Source organism: Anas platyrhynchos, chromosome Z (genome assembly GCF_047663525.1).
Source record: "Anas platyrhynchos isolate ZD024472 breed Pekin duck chromosome Z, IASCAAS_PekinDuck_T2T, whole genome shotgun sequence".
Taxonomy (NCBI): domain Eukaryota; kingdom Metazoa; phylum Chordata; class Aves; order Anseriformes; family Anatidae; genus Anas; species Anas platyrhynchos.
Window position 1 is genome coordinate 7,994,598 of NC_092621.1, and position 20,879 is coordinate 8,015,476.

A 20,879-nucleotide genomic window follows, 5' to 3' on the forward strand; every position below is an offset into this window, starting at 1 on the left:
AGGGACACCTCCCACCAGACCAGGTTGCCCAAAGCCCCATCCAGCCTGGCCCTGAACTCTTCCAGGGATGGAGCATCCACAGCTTTTCTGAGCAATCTGTTCTAGTCCCTCACCACCTTCACAGTAAATAATTTCTTCCTAATATTCTAATCTAAACTTACACCTTTTTAGTTTAAAACCATTACTCCTTGTCCTATTGCTCCACTCCCTGATAAAGAAATCCATCAACCCCTCTGGCCTTCCCCAGTTCATTTAAATACAGAGACACTGTGATGTGGAGCACCACAGGCTCAGCATCCCCAAGAATAAACTAAAGAATCTCTGGAATTGGCAAATCTTAATTTTGTTACTAACAGGATCAGCAGTTTCTTCACACTCCAGCCTAAACTGTTTTGCAGGGGGGAAGTTTTGGATTTGAAGCCATAGGCTCTGCACATGAACGTGAACTGAACTTAAGCCCCCTCTAGGTTCATCTATATACACGAGACAAGTGGAAAGATGAATCGATAGTTAGATGGATGGTTCATAATGTGTTTTATATGATATATAGAAAATACTCGGAGTGTGGGGATGGCCAGTAGCAATCATTCTCGGGGGTAGGCACCAGAGCATTGACTGATTTGTAAAGGTCAGACCCTTCAAGATATTTTTTTCATACCTCATACATTCCCATTTCAGATCTTCTCATCTATTTGTGTGCATGTCTATGACACGCATCTAGTCAGGCCAGGAAGAGGGTAGTAGGGAGGAATTAAGAGTCTGCTAGCCAGATAAGGTTTGGGATAGAGTCATTTCAGATGCAATTCATTACTGGTGAGTGCTTCCCACAAGTCAGGCCAATGTGATTTTTTTCACCAAACTTTCTAAAGCATTTCCTTTCCCTGCTTTTTCATTAATCCAACACTGTATCAATTTGTGCTGCCCACACAAAAGTATGCTTAACGTGTAATCACATGGCAATTCATGCAACCACAGCACTTACCTCTGGTCCCACAGGAGTAGGTTTTTGCTGTATGCTTTATAGCTGCAGTATACAAATACAGAAAGTTGTCTGTGTAGCTAACCCGTGTTGAAACAGCTTTCCTGATTCTGTAATGTTTATGGAAATTTCCCTGAGCTGAGGACCTGGGCCCTGAGTTTATTTTTTTTCTTCAGAGGGGAGATTGCATTGGATTCACTCTCATGGCTATCTAGTTTAGATCACTGTAATTCAATTATGTCACTCAGAATCAGGTACAGAGTGATTTACTTGAACTTTGCAATTACACACACACAATTCAATTGTAGGTGATTTTCTTGGCCTTTCCAACTTTGACACTAATATACTTTGCATTTCCTTAGGGCCTTCAATCACAGTAGATTTTGCTCAATGCTTTAAAAGTTATGACCCACTCTTAAAACACATTCATGCCAATACCTTTACTCACATAAGTAGCTGTGTTTATCTAAGTAGGATTACTGTTGTGTACATGGCAGGCCCCCAGAGGCTCAGCAGAGGTGGTAAAAGGAAATTCCTTTTGGTATTTTGGGGGACGATTTTGAACAGAAAGAACTTTCCCTCTGAAGCAATAAGGAATAGTCATATTTTCTGGAAATTTCAGGTCAGTTATTAAACTGTCCATGTGTCCAGTTAACATCATGAGATCAAGAAATACGTGGCATCTTGAAGAAGCAACATGTTTGAGGATGGTATTAGGATCTCGATACACAGATGCAGTAATGCCCAATACACATTTGCTAAGACCTGCTAGGTCCTATCAACATTCCATCCTCTGCTATCAGGTCACAGCAGTGTTAGATCATCGATTTAGAGGGCTGATGTCTGAACAATACCCAACAGTGTAGAACATGGTTGGGCAAGAAGAGTTTGTTATTTGCCATTTTGTCTGCCTATGTGATTCAGGCATGGAAATTTCAGAACATTGTTTGTTTAACACCAACATTTAGAACCATTTTTTCATCAGCCACCTTCATGGTACATTAGGGTGTCTTTCTCTTGATTTTATGGAAGAGAAAGCTGAGAAAGAGACATAAAATGATATGACCAAATTCATCCAGAAGACTGATGTAGAGCTGGAAGCAGCCCTTGTCAGAGGTTAACAGCCCAACTTTCAAGACTTTTCCAGCCTGACTCTTCGGGAACTTCAGTAAACATGGACAACAGAATACCTTTCCTAACAGTTTTTGATACAAAGCCTTAATCGTACCCCTTGATCTTTTGTCAGGGAATATTCAAATTTCTTAAGCCCTGTAAGGAGGGGAGGAAAGACTATTATTACATAAATGATCAATGTAGTCATGTTCCATGGTCTTATACATTATACAGCCTTTAGTTGTTTGATAGTTTTTTAATATATTATTATTATTATTATTATTTTGTCTCCTGAAGTGACTTAATCCTTTAGCAAAGCCAGCAGATTATCTCCAACAGTGCTTGCTTCTGCCTTGGACATCATCTTCCTAACCATTAGTGGCATTTCAATGATCTTCAGCAGCCCCCTCCTCACTTTTTCTTCCTGTCTCTGTTCTCATTTGAAAGTATTCAAGGCAAGTCTCCACCCTTAGTGTTTTCCCTTCTTCTTCTTGTTTTTAACTCTATGCTTGTCCATTCTCAAACCTGGTAGAGCCTTAGTCCTGTCTAGAAATCCCATGTACATTAGTTAGTAATGAAAAAGTGAGACAAGAAAGGAAAGGATAGTAAGAGCGGTGAGAGTAAGAAAGATGGAGACAATGAGAAATCATCTCTCTCTGTTTTCTACTCTTCTTCCCCAGGTGATCCTTCTACCTTCTAAATTAATATCAAAGCCAAGGGGAGCAGAAAAAGGTTGGTGGGGGAGAAAATGACAACCTTAGGAAAAAAAAAAATCCTGATACAGAAAAACGTCTGTCCCCTGTCTAATTCCTGCAGTGGCCTGTAGCTGATGGTGCTGAGAAAAATACAGCAGCAAGCTCTGACATTTCATTTCTGCAGAGAATTGAAAAAGGGCTTGCTGTAATTCATCGCTTCTTGTAACTCAAACCTTTTTTGACAGGAGTACCTGCGCTGTCTTTTAACAGTGGCACCACGGTGGCTGTAATTGGACATGAAAAATGATGTCGCGCTTCTACTCGTGGAGAGGATTGGGGTGGGGGTAGATGGGGCAAGTGGCAAGTTGATGTGGGAGGTTGACATTTAGCATTAGTTGAATGGGTTGGTTTTAGGCAAAAGGAGGGAGAAGCCAAAATGAAGTGTAATGAGTAGAGTGATTTTGTCCAAGGTGTGCAAATGCAATAGTAAAAGTGGTTTTTAGCAGAGATGAAGGCACAAAGGATGAAAGGATAATCAGCAATGTGATGCATCTGGAATTCTGACTCCTCCATCAACCCAACCACCTATGGCATTTGTGGAGAAAAGACCTGCAGCACCCTGTCCTGCAGTAGGGTGGATTCACACCTGTAATGTTAACCAGTGCCCATAGTCCCCAAACACAGACTGGGAATCAGAGTCACAGCGGTTGCCTGGGGCCACACTGGAAACATAGCACAGATGTGAATAAAACTCTGATATTCCACAGCTGCTTGGCACCTCTCATATGGAACCAGAAACCAAATTACATTTTCTGGCTCTTACCTAAATCTCTTTATGCCTCAGTGGTCCTCAGCACACCTCTGTCTTGGCAGTGATGTTGAGTGAGGCCCTTCCACATACTGTGGTCAACCTGGAGTTGGCATCATGCATAGGCATAAAGTTATTGTCCAGGCTTACAATGGTTTTATGACTATTAAGCATTCTGGTACCATAATGTTGGGAATCTAATAAACACTCCAAATAGGTGTTCACAGTAGATATAGAGAATTAACATTTTTAGTCAGGCCATAAAGGGTAAGAGAGAGGCTAAAGAGGAGATAAACTCATTCTGGGTTAACTGATGATAAAACACTGTGCTTCTTTCACTGTGACAGCTCAGAAGGGATAATCTAGAATGAGGAACCATGATCCTATTTCAAAGGAGAGCACAAAGAGCATCTGTGGGCAGAGGAAAGGAGGACCATTGCAACAAACAGAAGTGTAATTATTCCTAGAGGAGAGCCTTCCAGAGTTCATCGAGTCCATCTGTCAGTTAAATGCTGGATCAGCCTACCTATTTTTTTCCTTGTGATACCAAATCTCTTTTAAAATTTTTAATGATAGGAATCACTAAAAGCTCACAACCATATCTGTAGTTCCTGTGGTCCTTTATGGCTGCCCATGGTATCAATCAGATTTGCTGATTGGGTTGTTATTAACACCTTTCTGTTTTCCTTAGATCTGAGGTTTCTTCTTCTTGGCCTAGCTAGGGCTCTTATGAATGTTACTACAAGTTCCTAGAGAAAGCTTTGAGTAAGAGACATCATTCTTGACTGTATTGGCAGCTATTGGCACATGCATTTCATGTCACTGGAGGCATTTGAAGATGGGGAAGAGAAGTTTCATCAATATCTGCCTTGGATTTCCTGAGATACTAGTAAAATGTAATGCAAATCCCCTATATGCACAGCCAAACCCAGCAGGTACCAGGTGTTTGGATACCAGCCTAAGCTGTGCTTCATGTAGCAGTGTGCATGTAAAGCACATGATGGATCCTTCACAAAGTCTGGAGAAACTGAGCTTTAGACACTGAGGCACAGTGTTTTTAAGGCTGTATGTACTGACTCTCTCAAAAGCGGCTGTACCAGTTCTGGGTTTGAGTTCTTACAAAACTGAGAAGAGGTATCCTCACTAAGTGGCACTGTCCATATACAGTGTAATGATGTGAGCTCTTCCCTCAGAAGGCATTTGAAAAAAGTAATTTGGGGTCACCATCCTTTCTAGTTTAGGGCAAAGATGGCATTACACAACGTTATTTACTCCCAACATTTTCCTCCTGTTGTGAGCCCAATTGAGTGATGTAGGACTACTTCTTTCTCCTATCACACTTTCAGGGTTCACCAAGGCATGACAGATATTAAAGATATCCATACCATTTTTTCTCAAAACACTATTCAGGGGACTGTGCTTTGGAGTAAAAAAAATTGATTTATTTGCATTAAAACTATGGCAGTTCTCATCTGAAGAATAAGCAGAGAGCTTGAATCTCTGAAATCCCTTCTTTCCAGGCAGGTGCTTCCCCAGACTAGGGAAGGTACCTCTTTCTGCCATTTTATTTCCCCACTTAGCCTTTTTCTGCTGCCCATGCCAGCTGCTTGCTCCCAAAGTGTCTGTGTAAGGAAAGGGAAAGAAAAAAAAAAGTTCCGTAGATGGAGAGCAGAAACTTAATTATTTTCCTCTCAATGTTTCTCCCTATAATTGGTGTCTTTCATGTCAAGATGATCTCAATTTGTATTATGGGCTCCGTGCATGCAGCACTTTCTCTTTGGTTTATAAAGAAATTGTCAAGTGTATAAATCATAGTGTACATTAAATTACACTAGCCTTTACTTATTAATTTCCTCAGATTTTTCTTCATCTGTTGGATACCCATTCCCTCCCTCCGTTTTTCCTTTTCACAGAGATTCTCTGTTTCTCCTCCCTCGTGCCCCAATCTCAAAAAATAAGTTACCCAAATATTATCTCCTCTCATTTTGCTTAAGGGCCTGATGTTCTTCTCTGTCTTTTGCACACTGACCACATCCAACTCTTCACAAGTAGGAAGAGCTATTTCCATTTCTTCCAAAGGTTGGATCCAAAGTTTACTTGAGTTCAGAGGTGATTTTTATAGCTATTAGCATACCTCTTATAAATTCTTAGCTCATGTGACTGTTTCTCCTGATTACCTGACATGCAAGTTCTGCCTGTTCTGGCGTAAGCAGCAGGGACCTCCTCCCACCTCTGAAGTTGGATTAGCCATGTATCCACATTGGGAACTCGTATGTAGACCACGAGTTCAGCTGTAAGGGGTTAACAGCTCTGGAGTCAGATCTTGGTACATGGATGGTGTCAACACTAACCTGCTGTAAACACAAACTAGTTACAATGGAGGAATTCAAAGCACGGAGACAGAGAAGGTGTTTTCTGCTTTATTATCCTGTGTATGAGGACTAAGAAGTGGCTCGTCTCACCTAACTCCACCCTTCCTGCATAGACTACCTTCATGATCAGTGGAGAGGAACAGGCACTGCAGAGAACTATTCATCACATTCATCTCAGACACCAGTCTGAGGAGTGGCTTAATATCACACTTTTTAGGCATTTTTACTTATCTGACATAAATCACCCTCCTTGCCTATGTTTAACAGATCTTTAAATGTCTATAGCAGCTAGCTACTCACATGTGGTTACAGGAGAGCTATGGCAGGCTGTCTGTCCTGCTGACACCAAATACATTGCCTCTGGCCCTGCTAGTATCTTATGATACATGTGTGTGAACGACAGATCTTTACAATTGCAGAAGCAGGGTCTGATACAAGGTTTATCCAGTACCGGAATCTTTGTTGGTTTTAGCACTTAAAATGTCTGGAGTTTTTTAGAGGGTACAGGCATGCAGGAGAGCAGAAATTGCTCAGTAGTGTCTGGAGCCGTTGATCCTTCTTTTTCCAAGAGTGAATCTAACTGTAGTCAGTTTATGGCTAAGTACATTTTCCTCTTGAGACAACAATGCAGCAGGATCTGCTATGCTCTCCATCATCTTAACCTACTTGTCAGCCACTTTGATAACTTTTTATTACTAAATATGTGTGCAGAGCAATTAGAATAAATCTAAATGATTATGAACTACTTTCAAAAAAAAAAAAAAAAAAGGAAATTAGGAAAAAAAGAACAAACCTAACAGCTTTGCTTGCTGCCCAACTGCAATTAGCCACAAATAAGGGAGGGGCAGAATCGCCCCTACTGTTCTCCAAGGTAATGGAAACACTGGAGGAGAAGCATTGAGATGCTAGAAAATGAGTAATAAAATATTTAGATAATAAATAGTAGTACTAACTAGGTCCAGGACATGACAACTAAAAAGCTTGCAAGTCATTCATTGCAAAACCAAAAGATACAGGATTAATTTTTCCAATATTTTCTAGAGAAAAGACAATGATTCAAATCTATACCTGTATGTGACTGGGAAGAATCAGGAATAAAATTTATAATCCCTGCATCTGCAAGCCAAACCCTGACCCCAGCACAAAGCTTCAGCAGGGCTGTGGCTCTTGGCCCTAAGTGTCTGAGAGCACAGGGGTGGCTATGGTCAATGACTTTTGCAGGAAAGACATGGAAGGCAACTCTGAGCACCTTTGCACTCTCCCTCAGGCAGAGTGCAAAGGAGCTCATACTTTACTCTGTAAAGTATGCATATTCAATTTAACCCCCATCTGCCTCTTATTTATTTATTTGTTTATTTATGAGGTGGGGGAGGCATCCTGTAACACTTACCAGCCAATTTTTGATCTGTCTTTATTGGGAAGATTCCCGTTGCCATCTGAATTCCTTGTGATGTCTGTTTCAGCTTGCACTTTCAGTAGCTGACAAATCTAAGGATAGTTTCAATCCACTCAGTGGTGGTCACACAGGAAATATATTTTGAGTAGTTCATCTCCATAGTGTTTGTATTGCTTTAAGTGACATGGAGGAAGGGCAGGGAGAGGTTTTCAGAAGAAAACCTCATCTGGTTGTGATCCAATCTACATGCCCACCTGTTAATAGGAGGGGAGTATTCTCACTCCGAGCATCAGACACCTATGTTGTGTTAGGTACCACCAGTTGAGATGGTCATTGACATCTTCTGCCCTTTTCTCCTGGGATTGAGCAGCTCCAGGTGTAAGGGTATCTAGAAGGAGACCCTTCCTTTAAGGGTGGATGGTTAAAGACCTTTTCCAAGGCAACAAGGGATAATCAGAAAGGGAGGCAGGATTCCAGCAGGCTTATTGCATCCAGAACTTCTAAGTGGGGAGACAGTGACAAGAGACAAACCTCCCAGTCACACTAGTTGACAGGCTATCAAACTACAAGTCCATTTTGAGGAAGATTAGCCTTTGCAGCTGATAAGACATGAACTGGGGGGCCCAGACTGGGAGGGTGCAGAACAGCAGAGCCCTGTGCTTGGGGCCAGCTGCTGGGGGCCGAGCATCTGCATCTCCCCCAGCCTGGTGCATTCAGGGTGTGCGTGTGCACTCCCCAGCAAGCTTCAAGCCAAACTAGCTGGCTAGGAGGCAACCTATAAGGCAGGCAAGGGGTCCGGGGTCTGGGCAGGGGTGCTTGGCTGGCTATGTCTGTGTGTATGGGAGCCTGGTGTGGAAGTGCTGCTGGAGGCAGCCGTTGGCTGGGCAGTCTGTGTGACTGGCTGTGTCAGTGTCCCGTGCATCCGTGTGTGTCCTTGTGTACCTGGGGTAGGTGCCCAGCTTTGCTACCAGCTGGGCCTGCAATGGGGAAAATGGCAGCCACGTCTCCCAGCCTGGGCAGAAACCCCGGGGTCCCAGGCACCGGGCTGAGCCCCTGCAGCTGAGCAGGAGGCAGGCTGGGCCCAAGTGGCAGGAGGAGGCAACCACACTCTACACCTTGCTTGGCACTGGGGACAGTGATGGTCCCCACTGCTTTTGTTACAGAGACAGAGCAACAGGGATAAGTCAGAGAACAGAAATCCTATTCACTGCACAATGGCAAGGTTTTTATATGTGCTTATGTTCTGATGTGAGAAAGGAAAAAGACATCTGAAAAATCAAAAGAGGGAGAGGTTTTGACTCGCATACTACACCCATCCTTCTCAAAAAAAACAACTCAACAGCCACCACTTCCATGACATGTGGACAAGCCTGATCTAAGTCTCATTCCCCTGGTATGACTCTGATAGACATGCAACTCACTATCCTATTGAGCCAATAGTCGAGGTGAAATTCACTTTTCCATTTTCTTTTCACCATGACAATCTCTAGAAACCTTTGCAATTAAAGTTTCACTGAACCGTATGTTCTAACAAAGTACTTCTGTTCTGACACAGCATTTCCAGAAGGAACTATTAGAAATTTAAAAAGTTACATTTAAAATTTCATGACCTGTGTGAAATGAGTCAGATCCCTCACCTGGAGTGATTCAGCGGAGCCCCTGTTAGGTAAATGGGGTGACACTGGTTCACCTCAGACCAAGAAGCTGCCCAAGCAGTCTGTGCTCTGTGGTCACTTCTTTGCTTAAAATTGCTTTTTTCCCTTCTCACCGAGTCTATTCTGATGCTAACTGTGATGCATGTTAAAAAACAAAGCAAGCTTCTGTATAACAAGGTTTGATTCTATTGCTAAGTATTTGTCTCTCTTTGCTTTCTTTTACAGATGAACAGACCGATCCAGGTGAAACCAGCGGACAGCGAAAGCCGAGGAGGTAGTTGACTGCATTGCTTTCAGCCACAGTGCTAAGTATAATTGTTGTCTCTGGCTTCTCTCAGGCAATGTGCTGATCAATTAGTAACGTAATCACTGCCAAAGAAATTCCCTCTGCAGCAAAGATTCTCTTTATTAAATCTCCTTTACTTCGTCTCGCTTTCCTCATATTCAATTATTATTTGATTTTAAAAGGCAGGCAGGTGCCAGCGATTGCCTGGGAAACAAATAACTGCCTTGTTAAGAAGTGAAGCATCAGGCGCTGACTTAACAAAGTTTAACAGCAGTGACGGCAACATAGGTTTTTCAAACCTATGTTTGGCCGAGTTGCAGAGGTGTTTAATTTCATTAGGATAAAGCAGATATTTTATGTTTTGTCTGACCATGTTGTTTCTGCTTGAACTGAAACAACTCTGTTTTTGTAAAAGTAAATTCTGAGGAGTTTTCTGCACCTGTATCAGCTTATGTGGATAAATCTGTTGTTGAAGCTGAAGACTTCTCTCAGTAGCAGGGAGTTATTCAGGATTTGCACAGGTGTAGCTGGAATCAGGATCTGGTCTTTTGTTTTTCCATGCTGCATGGTGGATTTGGAAGGCTTTGCTAAGTGACCACTGAGTGGATCACAAGTGACAAGGTGTTTTCTGTGAAAGGTTTTCTGACACAACTGATTTTGTGATAGTTCAGCTGTAAGATGGTCAGTTATACAGGACAGATTACCATGCTGTTTATTTTCTTGTATCAGCACATTTCTATACATACATATATATATATATATATATATATATATATATATTATATATATATATACATGCATATATATATATATATATATATAATGACATGGTTCTTCTCTATCCCTGTTTCTTTGAGTGACAAAAATGGAGAGGCTTTTGTCCACATATGCAGTAAAAACACTAGTGCTTCTGTATCATATAAACATAGCAATAGATTTTGTCATTTGTTAATGATCTGGCTCTGAAATTTATGAAAATTCTTTGATTTCCACCATGGACATAAACTCTTCCTCATTTACGTGACTCTTATCTTTGTGTTGGCATTCGTGGAAATCACCAGCACCAACTACTTAAAAAAAGCAAAACTCTCAGACAAAAGGCCCTGAAATTGTGCACTTTTTCAGCTGAAAGCTTTGGATTCCAGAGACTTTGACTGCATTAGTGTGGGGCTGAAACTCTCCAGTGACTCAAGTTATTGGAAGACTTTGTATGTAGCTCATAGTTAAAGGGCTGGTGTCACAGGGTGGTAAAACCAGCAGGCTGGCAGAGGCTCTGTAAGGAAGGTCTGCGGTGCCATGTAATTGCAGAACAAGGCAAAAGCTGAATGATGGAAAAATGCCAGAAAGCCCAGGGATAAATATGACGCATTTGGAGTCCCTGTAAAGTAAATTCAGGGGAATTCATCCTGCAGTGTGCAGAAAGTGTTTGACAGGCTCTGTGATGGCAAGTTCTGCTAGGAAGGGCTCTAGCACACTTCTAACCTGCAACAAATGCATGACACGTAACACAGCATCATCCAGTTGTTTTTAACAGAACAGGATCAATTTGCCCCCTTTTCCTTCCCCTCTGAAGATCTGGCTCCGTGTCTGGGTAGGCGTCAGTAAGCCATGGGCAGTTGTCAATGCAGATCTCCTAGGGGAAAAGGAAAAGGCTCAGCTGCCTGGGCAAATGCGGGGACATTATGCACATTCCAGTGGAGCTCGTGCCGACAGCAAGAGTGAAGGGAGGGCCTTTTGTCTATTTAATTAGACATACCAAAAAATAATAATTAGGCTGGCCAATTTGCTTAGTGCGCCTACAGGGTATGTAGCTCCCAATAATTCTTTTTTTTTTTTTTTTTTTTTTAATGCAAATCACTAATAGAGAACACATGCCTGGCTTTCTAGGGAGGGTTTTCAAACTCTTGCTAAGAGCAGCTGCTTTAAGGAGGGGTGGTTTGAACCTCACAGGGCTTGGGTGGCAGTTTGATTCTGCATTATCCATCACACCAGTAGTTCCCTCTCCATTGTATTTTAGCTAATTATCTCCCCAACACACACAAACCTCATCTTTTCTCACCCGCTCCGTTCCCGTATTGCTCCTGTCAGTAGTGATCATAATGCAGGGGCCAAGCGGGTGTGCTCATCATTGGTGTGAAAGACACGTTGTCCTAATTCCCCACTGACAGGCTGCTTGTGGGCTGGTGATGTTTCAGAACGGCATGACTCAAGGGCAACTATGGGAGAAAAGAACAATTGGCACCCAAGGGAGGCATTGCATGAAAACTTACGTTCTTCGTGAGCCCACCGGTTAAAGCAGACACGGCAAACAGAATGCTAAAAAGGAGGCTGTGTATCTTAGGAGCACATCAAAAGACTTCATTAGGGCTGCAAGATAAAGGTCAACTTCAACAACAAAGAAACTTAAGTTGTAGCTTATTATACCCCGTCCGTGTATAGGGATGGGACATGAGGGAAGTGTGTGTGTGTGGGGGGGGAGGGTTGGTAGATGAAGCGTCTCTTCTGCACAGCACAAGTGTGCAGTCTGCTCAAAGCACTTGCTCTGAATATGCCCCTGTCTTTTGGCTCATGGGGAATTTTGGTGCCAGGCATTAAAGAGAGGATGTGGTGCTCTTTGAACCTGCGGTTTGCTAGGAGGCTGTTACTGGAAATAAATAGTGAGTGGTATTCCTGAGGAAGTGAGGTTTTGTTTTATACAAGAGCAAATATGTGCATTTTGCTGAAACTTGGATCCTTGACTTTCCCAGTCAGTTCTACCCAAACCTCAACCTGATAGGAGTCTGGAATTTACTCCAACAACACCAAAACCAAAAAGAGATTCTGCTCTGCCTTTTTCTCCCTTTTTCTGCAGTCTGGGTTTCACTGGTCTTTAATCCATTCTGTGTCTTGATTCTCAGTTGAACCAAAAGTTGGTTTGTTGGTATTTACTGTGTGTGAGCATGAATTTAGAGTATCAGGCCATCTAGATTTGGGGAAGAATTCGAAATGTTGCTTGGCACAAATATAACTGAACCCAACAAAATGGAAATACTGAGTGCCCCTTATTAGTTTTGCTGTTTTATTATTCTGTTTGTTAATCCCCATATTGGACTAGGAGCAAGACAAAGAATGCAATCCTTTTCAATAAAAACTGGCATTATTTACATTTGCCTAATCTCACAGGAACTAGAAATGAATGTATTTTCAGTACATTTCTCCTGGGAAACATTCTAAATTAATGGGAAAATTTTGCATCTTGCATTCCTGCCTGTTTGTGCATGTGCAGATGCTCAACTGCAAAATGTTATATAGGAGTATTCCTTCTATCAAATGCTTCGTGAGGCTTCAAGTATCTCACAGGAAGGTCAGAGTCCTTTGACATTTTATTAAGACCTGAGCAATGATGGAATTGGTAGAACATGATAAAAAGGCAAAAATTCTCTATTTCATTCTGAAAAATCAGAGTGTAACTCTAGCTTTATTGAGTGTATCTTAAAAACTTTCATTGGCCTTCGTGTTACCCAAATTTTAGTTTGACTTTATTGAAACTACTTTTCCATAGGTTAGGTTGTCCCACATATCCACATTACATTCTGGATATACCCAGACAAATCCCAGTTAAACTGATAGAGTTTTCATTTCATCATTTCTGTTGATTATTTCTCTTAGTTCTTTGTTTTGTGCTCAGCTCTAAAAATAGTCTGCAGCTATCAGTGACTTAAAGTTTTGCAAACTTAGGGAAAGATCGCAAGTCTGTTTTGTGGTTTGGGGCAAAAGTTTGGAGCCATTTCTTATTTTATCTGCAATATCTCTAGCTCTCACTAGACAACTGCTGCAGCTGGCAGGGTTAACCTATGATAAACGCAGCCCCTAGGTCCCACTAGCTTGTTCTGGGAGTAACATTTTTTAAAAGGAAAGGACTCTCCTGCTACTCTAGTTGCACTCCGTTAGTGATGCTTAGATGCGCCATTGCCTCCACATTCCTCTCAAAGGACAGGGGAACGTCCATAAAGGAAGGCATGCAAAGGCGCACACAGTGTGCTACCCAGGCTCAGCGCTAACCTCTCTACCCAGAAACACTTCACAGTGGTTTCTGGGTCCTTATGTATTTTATGAAAGAGATACAGGTTCCTGGACTAAAGAAAATAAAAAAGCCAAAGTCCAAAGTGGTTTAGAGTTGAAAGGCTGCAGTGTCCTGCAGAGAGGGAGCTGTGAGATTTACAGGAGAGACTGCAGTTCATCACATTGCAGTGTTTTCTGCATGCAAGACTTCACAAATGTACAGAAACCTTTGTGTCTGTCTGTGCTTGCAAGAAAATTTGTTTGTGTATGTTTCAGGGAAGGCATGTGCAGTGTCTTTTTTTTTTTTTTTTTTGTCTGCTGTTTAGGGAACGTGATAGCAGCTGCTGGAAGGTTTAGACTGTCATATTTCAATTGACTTGCATCATTTCTCTAGCCATTATTCAGTGTGCAGGCTCTGAAATTATCTGCTTGGTTATGGTTTATTTCAGCTTCAGAGCAAAATGCCCACTCACTTACAATAAGCAGCAAAACTGTGGTGCCTTGCTCATACACTATGGTCTGTTTCTTTTTATTCCCTTCCATCAGCTTAGCAATGATGGTGGGGCCGGAATGACTTCTCTGCAGTTTCTAAGGCCTATTTTCCCTCTGGGGCAAAAGTCTGGATCTATTTCTTATTTCATCTGTGGCATTTCTAACTCTCGCTAGATCTCTGCCGAAGCTGGCAGGGCTTATCTGTGACAAACACAGCCCTAGGTCTCACTAACTGTTCAGCATTTAGCTATTTTGCATTTAAATATTCAGAATTCTGCAGCTTGTGCTGATGGCTATGACCTCTCATGAAGCTTCCTGTCCGGGTACTAGCCAGATCCCAGCCTGTTTAGGTGCTGAAAATAGGCAAGACTGGGTGTCGTCAGCTCAGTTTGGCTTTATGCTGCTATAACAAACCACATGGAATTATTTTCTTCTTGTCTGGAAGTGCTTTGCAAGGAATAGGTCTGGTTGCCCAGCAGGAAGGTGTGAAGAATAGAGTTAAGGATAAGTAAGGATATGGCATTCTTGGCAGAGCTCAGCATCTCCCTTCATGCACTGTTGGAGGTTAGGCGACTCCAACATATGAAAAGTCGTGATGTCTGTGACTATGCACAGATCAGAGATGTACCTTTGTACATCTTATCTCTTTCTTATCTCTGAGCCATACATCTTTCCTGGCATGCTGAGCACCTTGGAAGGCATTATACCAGCAGTTTCCCAGTTTGTATCATTGCTGGCCTTCCTTAAAAACTTCATATCCCAGAAGCTGGAGAGAAAGATGTCTTGTTTCCAAATGGTGGTCCATCCAGCCCACTTTTAGATGACCTTCCCAGCTGTTTCTACTCATCACATTTTCTTTCATGGTCTCCCCACCCATTCAGCATGAACAGGCAGACAGCACTGGCAAATGCTCCAGGTAGATAATATGGAGGAAAGATCCAAACTGATTTTCCCTGAACTCATGCTGAGGGCCTCCATTAACTCTGTCAACATCATCATGAGTCTAACAATACTCTCACCCTCACTGTGTATAGCTCAGGTAGCATGGTATTGCACAAAGAGGGACTTGAGAAGATCATGCACTGTACGTGCCAGAATTTGCTAAGACCATGGCACTCCCCAGGATAAGACAACTGGTTGGACAGTAGCAGCTCTGGCTTCAAGTGTTTTTTAAGGTTTGGATTCAAGACCTCTGGACAAGTCATTTACCACATCCTCACTATATTTCCCTTCCTTTCCCTCAGTGCCCACAGAAGTTTAAAAAGCTTCTTTATCTTCCCTTGCAACTTGAAAGGAGATTTTTAACTCCATGTCACACAGTACTTCTAGATCTCATTTTCTCATACACCTCCTCTTCCTGAGATTTGTCCAAAATATGGTTAATCATCTATTTTCCACCTTTCTTGAAGGATGAATTAAAAACAAACAAAAAAAAAAATAAAATGATAATTAAAAAAAAAATCCAAATATCTTCTCTGTATTAATTGCGTGTTCAAGATTAAACAGTTCACTGGTGCTTAGTTGCATTAACTCCATGTTAAGGAAAAAGAGAAGAAAAACTATTTTAAATTAATCTATAATAATAATATTATTATATTATTATATCTATAATAATAATAATATTATAAATAATCCACTGGGAGGGAAGATGAGTTCATGAGTCCAAAGGAAAATGCAAAAGCTAGAGCCTATTGAAAAGACATTAATATCATTCTGGGAGGCAGCCTTCTTGTCTCAGAGGCTGGGGAAGAGTCAGGACCCCCAGAAAGCCTCAGCACAGCATCGTAGACAGTGTGGACACTTGAGGAATGGCCGTCAGAGGTGCTGTAGTATTGGGAGGGAGAGATTTTGATGCCTTAGAGAGCATTCGCCTACCTGATCATCTAGTCAAGGGCTGGGGAAGAAACTAGGCATAAGACCGCAAGGGCCACCTTGGGTATCCCACAGTTTTGCGTATCCCTCTGGTGTCTTCTGGCCTGTATTTCCTGACTTTCTTCCAGTGTCAGATTCTCTGATTCCAGAATCAAGAAACTCACCCAGATCTGGGCATTTTTCTTTCCTCTCAGTCCAGGTGTAGCCATGGTCGTTGAGAGGGTTTTGAGCCCTGAGCTGGGCTTTAGGCCCCACTGTGTGTGACAGAACCTCTACAGCAATGCCCAAAGCCATTGGGTACAAAGGGATTTTGTCCACTGGTTTTCACTCCAGTTCAGAACATCTGTTAAAAACAGTGGCGTTTTTTCTTTAACCATTATCAGTCTGATAGGCCTGATCTGGAAACATCATTTTAGTACTCGTGTGCTTCTCTTTCTAACTGTCGATTGTCATGGGGCAGATTGCAGGCGATGAGAAATGAAAAATCTCCAAGTATATTGTGGAAACTCAGGACTGCATGACCCTACTGAGAGCTGATTCCCCATTGTGTTCACAGGGCCCTGTTTTCAAGCAGGCGGAAAGTACCAGCAGCGCTGTATGCAAATGGATCAGTTAATTCAAAGTAGCCCAGGATGACCCCATTTGTGCTCCCTTCTGTCTGGTAAAACTTCATTCTGGGGGAGAGAAAAGGCTCTGGCAGATCCTCATGTGTAGTGTTTTATATTCGATGACACTGCTGAAGGCTGATGTGCTCCACTCTGTGCTCACCTGCTGAAAGAATATAAGGGAAATCAAACTTTTGTTCACGTCTGCCCTTTCCATCGTGATTGAAATCGATGGAAGGGTGCCCATCAATAGGAACTGGAAAAGATCCACAGGACATTGTGTTCTAGCACATGTCCTAAGGACAACCTTTTAAACCAAGTAGTAAGGGAATAAAAAGAGGTAGGAAAAAAATAACCATATTGCACATTTTTCATAAAGCATCTGTAATCTAATAGTTTACTGTCAAGAAGGAGCAGAGCCTAGAGCAGAGCCTGGAGAGAAGCTGGGGAGCTCATTGCCTTGAGGTTTTGATATCAGTTCTTTTCTCTGCTGCTGAGCTACCGCACGACTTTTGATCAATTATGTAACTTTGATTCCCTTCTCACCCTTCCTGCATCGCCTGCTTAGGTTATGATTTGCTTTTATTTGCTCGTTTCTTGTGGTTAGTGCCTTTGGCATTCCTGTATGCTGGGCTGTCAGTGTCATAGGGTTAAGGCACCAGTGCAAGCCTGTAGCTGTGCCTAAAATTGTGCATACAGGACTAAAAATTCAGTATGGTGGATGACTGAGGCCCCTCAACTGCTCAGTGATGTTTGGAGTTTTTTCAATAACTGAGCAAAAATGGAAGAAGGAGTGAGTGGAAAAGAGTGGAGAAAATAAAAAATGTAGTCCTATAAAAAAAATCCTACTTTTGTAAATACAGCTTAGCTCCTAGGTGAACTCGGGGACACATTACAATCCTAGTATCTTTTTTTAATGTAAAGGTTGCTTGTCAATGGGTTTTTATACAGCATTAATAATACATTTATAGGTACGCTCCACAATTAATTGCAAAGCATTTATGGCACTGAACAGTTAGAATGCATTATGATAATCACTCCTCTTGCATTGACTTTATTGTAAAGGTTTTGCTGATCATTATAATTGGCTTGTTATTACACAGGGATATAATAACACCTCTCTGTATAGTAGTTTATAGCACATCAATAGCAAATGCATTCCCTTTACTGGAAGCAATGTGCATTTTATTAGAATATAGCTGAATAAGTGCAATCCATGTAGACAAATGAAGTTTCTAATGAACTGTCTCACAAAAGACTTGAAATAACAAGACATTTATTATGTATTTTTCTATTGACGAACTTGTAGTTATGGTTACATGGCCATTTCTTTAAAAAATGGGAGGTATGCTTTGCTGGTCTTTCAGAGAAGCATTTGGGAGAAGGGGAAAGTATAGGCCATTTTTCTACCTGATGTTGAGGAAAGTAAAGGTGACTAATGCTCATGCCTTGCAGATTTAATTTGCCTCTCTAGACTTTCCAAGCTTGTTCCTTGCGAGTTTACTCTGATATTCACAGGAGACCAAAATGTTGTTGCATCAAACCCAAGCCCAGCTCCTAGAGTGGAGCTTTCCTGCTAGGTGATGCAACATCATGACCCTGCGTGGTCAACAGTGTGTTATGTATGAGGGGCTTGGTGTTGTCCTAGTCCTTTTGAGTTTTATTTGTTTGTTTCTGTTTGTTTCTTTGTTTGCTTTATGTATTTTACCAAGTGATATTTTAATGAAAATACACAAGCCATCCACAGGCAAGGCCTGTAACAAATCCATTCTCCCTCCTCATGTCAGAACACCAGTGTTGCTGGTTCCTGTACAAAACTCCAGAAGGAAGAGCCCTTAGAAGAGGTCTGGTGCAAAATATGGTGTAAAGAAAAATGCCAAAGAGAAGAAGTAGTACAAAAGAAACTGGAACATCTATCAGAAAACTCAGTGGTTGCAGGTTACTTAGAATTGGGGTAAAAGAGACATGTTTTATAAATACTAACAGGAAATACTATGAGGTCTCCAAATTTTCTCTCCTGCCTGCTGTCTTTACTCTGGGTCTTTTGATTCTTTCTGGCAACACAGAATTGAATGCATCCAATACATACATAAGCAATTCATGTGGTTTTGTTTATTCATCTATCTCTAACTGTAAGCAAGGTCAGTCAAGTACCAAATCACTTTTAAAACCCTGGTCCTAGATAAATAAATTTGCTGTTTCCAGATGTGGTGAGTTCAGACAGTTACAGCTCTGCCTGAAATATTGCCAGGGTACAAACCGAGCCCAGAATTCATCACATAATGCTGTGTACCTGCTTTTTCATGACTTCCACTTGTTTACTGCATGCTTGCAAAGCCATTGACTCTTGTGTAATCCAGGGTCTTTCTGGAAAGTGGCTTTTAGTGTGATGTGGGAGCTAGCAAATGCCTGGGCTATAGTCAGTACCCTTGGCTGCTGGCACAGAGAGGTTACAACTGAGCAATTTAAAATAAGGTGGGCTCAGCCCTGCAGTCTCAGTGCAGACTGAACTCCCTCTCTGATGGAAGTTTCACCGAGAGTTTTGCCCCTTTGCTGCTCAGATCCCAGATTACTGTATCACAACTTGCAAGAAGTCTTGAGACTCAGGAAATAGTGGAGGTCAGACAAACTTTTCTCCATGGCACACACAGTTTTTTTCAATTGCTATGTATATTTTGCAGTACGTAAGTGAAGTCAATTTTGGGAGGTAGGAAATCCCTATGTAAATAATTCAGCACTCTGAGTGACCTGTATCTAGTGCTTTTATCCAGAAACTGAGCTTTGTAGGTGCCTTGGATTTGGGGCCAGAAGAAATTTTAAACAGTGTTTCTGCATGACTACTTTTCAGATGTTGTTTCAGGCAGAATTCATCTTACCTGGTTTTAGTGCCTAAATATTTAGGCGTATGGTTCAAGTTAGTTGCCTAGATTTCTCCTGAGGACAGTGAATAGGAGAGAAAGGTACCTCCAAAATGTGATTCTCACCATCCTAAGACATATGGAATAAATGCTGCTCTGAAGCTTCCTTTCCCTCTCTCTCCACTGAATTTGGAGCAAGCGTATGGCAACTAACTCAGATTTAGGTATTTCGCTTTTAGACATCTGAAGAGAGGTAAGATGAATCACAACTTTCACCTTTGCATACCACAAATTTCCATCTGTAGCATATGAATGATGATACTTGAGCTTTTTGAAGGCTTAGTTAAAATCTATGAATAAAAAGTGCTATATAAAATGTATGGATTACAGGAGATGCTGGGTTTTTGTCCTAAAAAGGAAAGGCATCTTTCTCTATTTATGTGTTTATTTTACAATGTCAGGAGGAGAATAGGAGAGGTTGCATTCCAATCAGCCTGAGCAATAGAGGTAATCTGATCAATTTTAATTCCTCTTCAAAGGCAATTTCCATCTTCAGTTTTATATTTGGGTTTGCTACCACTCCCATTCTCACGGCAGGAAGTGAACTCAAAATAACAACAAAAAATTTCAAATTAAAAGCCATGCCTAGCACCAGTGTCTTTAAAACGTGAAAATGTGTTTTCATAATTAACAAAAATATTTTTATCTTTAAAACCAGCCCATTTTGGAATCTGTGATGGAAAATGAATATGGCCCCTTGTAATATCATTTGTAGAGAGGTAATTTTCAAGGCAGCACTGCACTGAAACATTTTCCCCCAGGGAGGATAAACAGTTGGCTTCAATTAGTGAGGGACTGTTTCCTTTCTTTTCAATTTTAAGGGCAGTGTTGCAGCATGATCCTGCACAGACGAAGAGAAAGCTGTACACAGGGCAATAGACTGCAGCTTGGAAGACTGAGGCTTAAATTCTTGCTGCAGATTTCCTGCCTGTCCTTGAAGAGGTCACTTTGGGTCAGGCTATTTATTATTCTCACTCCTTTTCTACCTGGTGAAAATAATAATAATATTATATTTGGCTGAATATGTATATATATATACATGAAATTGGCCAAATAACTTTCTGTGATTCCAGTTTTCACCTATAAAATAACATCAGTGCGGCAAGGATAGATGCATTGAAGATTATTAGGTGCTCGGGTTCTCTAATCATTAGTTCCACAGAAGTAGCTTGGTTAGATAAATAGAGATGTTCAAAAGTGTCAAATGTGTTTCACTGCTCAAATCTCACATAAAATCAATGGGCCTTGGGTGTATAAATATTCCCTTTGAAAATCTCCCCAAATAATGATGTTCTTCTAAATAGTTTGAGCCAGCTTTGTGGGGCCAACTCCTTTCCCTTTTGTGGAGTCAGGTCAGACTCAGCCCTGTAGGAGATGCTGCCTGCTCATGTTGTGAGAACTGCAGCAGGATATATCCCAGCTGAAAGGGCAGGGAAGGTTTGTTTCATAATGCAGCTGAGACCGCCCTGTGAAAAGCACTATGAGAGGGTTAAAAATAAGGGATAAGTTACTCAGGTGTATTAGGATTGGCCTTAATAGAGGAATGCTTTGTCGTAGCATCAAACTTACTATGTAGGATTTCATAGCCAGTGCAATACGTTCTGCCTAGGAGCTGCCATACAAATGGTATTTAATTACCCCAAATCT

The 20,879-nt window shown here is 41.5% G+C and overlaps 1 protein-coding gene across 11 annotated transcripts in view; it reads left to right on the forward strand.

Annotated features, from left to right (window-relative positions):
* The window catches only part of CELF4 (CUGBP Elav-like family member 4), a 692,870-nt gene that overhangs the window by 383,488 nt on the left and 288,503 nt on the right, over positions 1-20,879 (forward strand). For all 11 annotated transcript variants that reach the window (XR_011805803.1, XM_072031183.1, XM_072031181.1 and 8 more), the window contains exon 3: positions 9,244-9,292. Coding sequence is in view for 10 of the 11 variants with exons in the window: in XM_072031183.1 (XP_071887284.1) it covers positions 9,244-9,292 (49 nt within the window). In the remaining variant the exon portion in view is untranslated. The remainder of the gene's footprint in view (positions 1-9,243; positions 9,293-20,879) is intronic.